Below are 2,131 nucleotides of genomic sequence, written 5' to 3'. Positions count from 1 at the left end.
GGCCTTACTTCCACTCCGATGTCTTACGGTCTTATGAAAAGCAAGCCTCCATCACCACCCTCTGTCTCCTCCTTTGAGCTAATTGGGCGTCCATTCCTGATGGGGCTTGCTGAAGTCCATATAAAGAACATCCACTGCCCTGCCTTCATCTATCCTCTTGAGTCACCTCTTTAACAACACAATGACCGGGGGGAGAGTGGTGGTGGTGGTGGGGAGGGGGGGTGGGTGTTCTGGTGAAGATTTGGCCCCCCCCCCCCCCCTTTGACTGCCAACTGGGAGGACCAGGAGAGAGTTTTAAACGGGTTGGAAAGGGAGCAAGAACGAGGGGAAAACTTGCCTGACAATCCTGGAGGATTTGGCGGCAAAGCCCGGTTTTGGGGCCGGAGAGGGGGGACTCTATGGTCCACGCCAACTACGTTGCAAACTCACCGAGTCCCACCTGCTCGGTCTGGGCCCATTTCCGTCCCAAGCCTTTCCCATACATGTATTTATCCAAATGTCTCTTAAATGCTGTAACCGTAGCCACATCCACCTCTTCCTCAGGAAGCTTGTTGCCGACGCAAACCACCCTCTGTGCCTTTCTCCGTCTCTCCCGTTATGCTCCCCGGTTCCCCCCCCCCCACGCCCAGGGAATAGGGCCCCTCCTCTGGGCTCTCTCAACCTCCTACCCTCCCGTAAAACAAAGTTCCCAGTCTCCCCCCCCCCCGCCCCCCTCAAACCGTTGCATTCCCGGCACCGTTCCTGGTAAATCTCTTCCGAACTCTCTCTCTCCAGCGTCATGATTTCCTTCCTATAACTTTGCGGGGGGAGGGGGCAGAACTGGAAGCAGTCCTCCTGGAGAAACCTCACCAAGGTCCTACACAACCCCCTCCCCCACTACTTCATGACACTCCTAGACTCAAAGGTCTGAGCGATGAAGGGAAGCGTGCCCAACCCACTAGGGTGACCCGAACAGCAAATTCGGATTGGTCGTCAGGGATGCTGTTGGGGATGTATATAACTCACTACGATGAAAATGGAGCTGGTCTGATCCGCAAGTATGCAGACGGTACGCAAGTCAGGTGGAGAGCAAGGGAGAAGGTCAAAGGGTGTGCATCGGAGTGGGGAGGGGGCGGATAAATGGCCAAGGGAGTGTGCAGTGATGCATTCTGGGAGGTCCAAGGGAAGAGGAACGGCTGAAGAGGCACCGATGTCAAAGCTCTCTCTGAGCCCTGGGCTGGCCTACGCAGGGCACTGCCAGCGATCCTGGAGCGGGGTGACCGGCCGGGCACGTGGGCGTCCACACGGGGCAGAGAATGGGGAAGAGACCAGGGTAGAACAAAGCCACCTTCCTGTTTGCCCGCCGAGCTGGTTTTCGCGCGCATGTGCCCCTCCTCTGGGCGTAGAGACGCCGCTCCGACATCCCGCCTGGGCCCGAGGGTCGGCCATTTTGGTCTGGAATGAGGAGGATCGCTCCGCCCCTCGACAGGCCAACTGGATGTCAACGTTCGGAATTTCCGAGCCTGTGGTGAGGGGAGGGGGGGGGGGGAGGGGGGGAGGGGGAGGGGAGATGGAGCTGAGTTTAAAACTCAGTCAACCAATGACCGCCTTCCCGCTCCGGCTCAACGCCCTCACCCCTTGCCCCGCGGGCGAAAGATGCCCACCCTGACGCCAACTGGCCGCCCGAGAGAAGGCGGGTAGGAGGGTAGGCCGTGGAGATAAATGGACAGCGGTGGGAGGGAGGGGGAATGGAGAGGGGTGGGAGAGGGGCTGGATTTGGAGAGACCCGGCAGGGGGGGGGTGGTGGTAGGGGGGAGTCCCGCAGAGGGAGCCCCGGAATTGGGTCAGCGAGACGGCCCTCCCTACCAAACCGGGCCAGGAAAAGCGGTCAATTCCTCGCCGAAGTGGGAAGCAGATTTAACTGGGAGGGGGAGGGGGGCGGATGTCCGGGCGTGGCTTCCAGTCTGGTCGTCGGGAAGGCCGAAGGACTCCCGGGATTTGTCGCGAATGAGCTGGACGGTGCCAGCGAAGATGGGTTGCAAGTAAGGTGCCCAGTTCGGCTCCCCTTACTTCGAGTCAGAGAGATGTACAGCACGGAAACAGACCCTTCGGCCCGACTCATCCGTGCCAACCCAGAAATCCTAACCCAATC

The 2,131-nt window shown here is 59.6% G+C and overlaps 1 protein-coding gene across 1 annotated transcript in view; it reads left to right on the top strand.

The window, feature by feature from the left end:
- Positions 1-1,039: 1,039 nt before the first annotated feature.
- Positions 1,040-2,131, top strand: part of LOC122542989 (prosaposin-like) — a 24,147-nt gene continuing 23,055 nt past the window's right edge. Inside the window, exon 1 of the mRNA XM_043681133.1 lies at positions 1,040-1,507. Coding sequence (XP_043537068.1) covers positions 1,040-1,507 — 468 coding nt within the window. The remainder of the gene's footprint in view (positions 1,508-2,131) is intronic.

Source organism: Chiloscyllium plagiosum, chromosome 42 (assembly GCF_004010195.1).
Source record: "Chiloscyllium plagiosum isolate BGI_BamShark_2017 chromosome 42, ASM401019v2, whole genome shotgun sequence".
Taxonomy (NCBI): Eukaryota; Metazoa; Chordata; class Chondrichthyes; order Orectolobiformes; family Hemiscylliidae; genus Chiloscyllium; species Chiloscyllium plagiosum.
The sequence above is the reverse complement of the archived record's forward strand: the minus strand, read 5'-3'. Positions and strand labels throughout refer to the sequence as shown.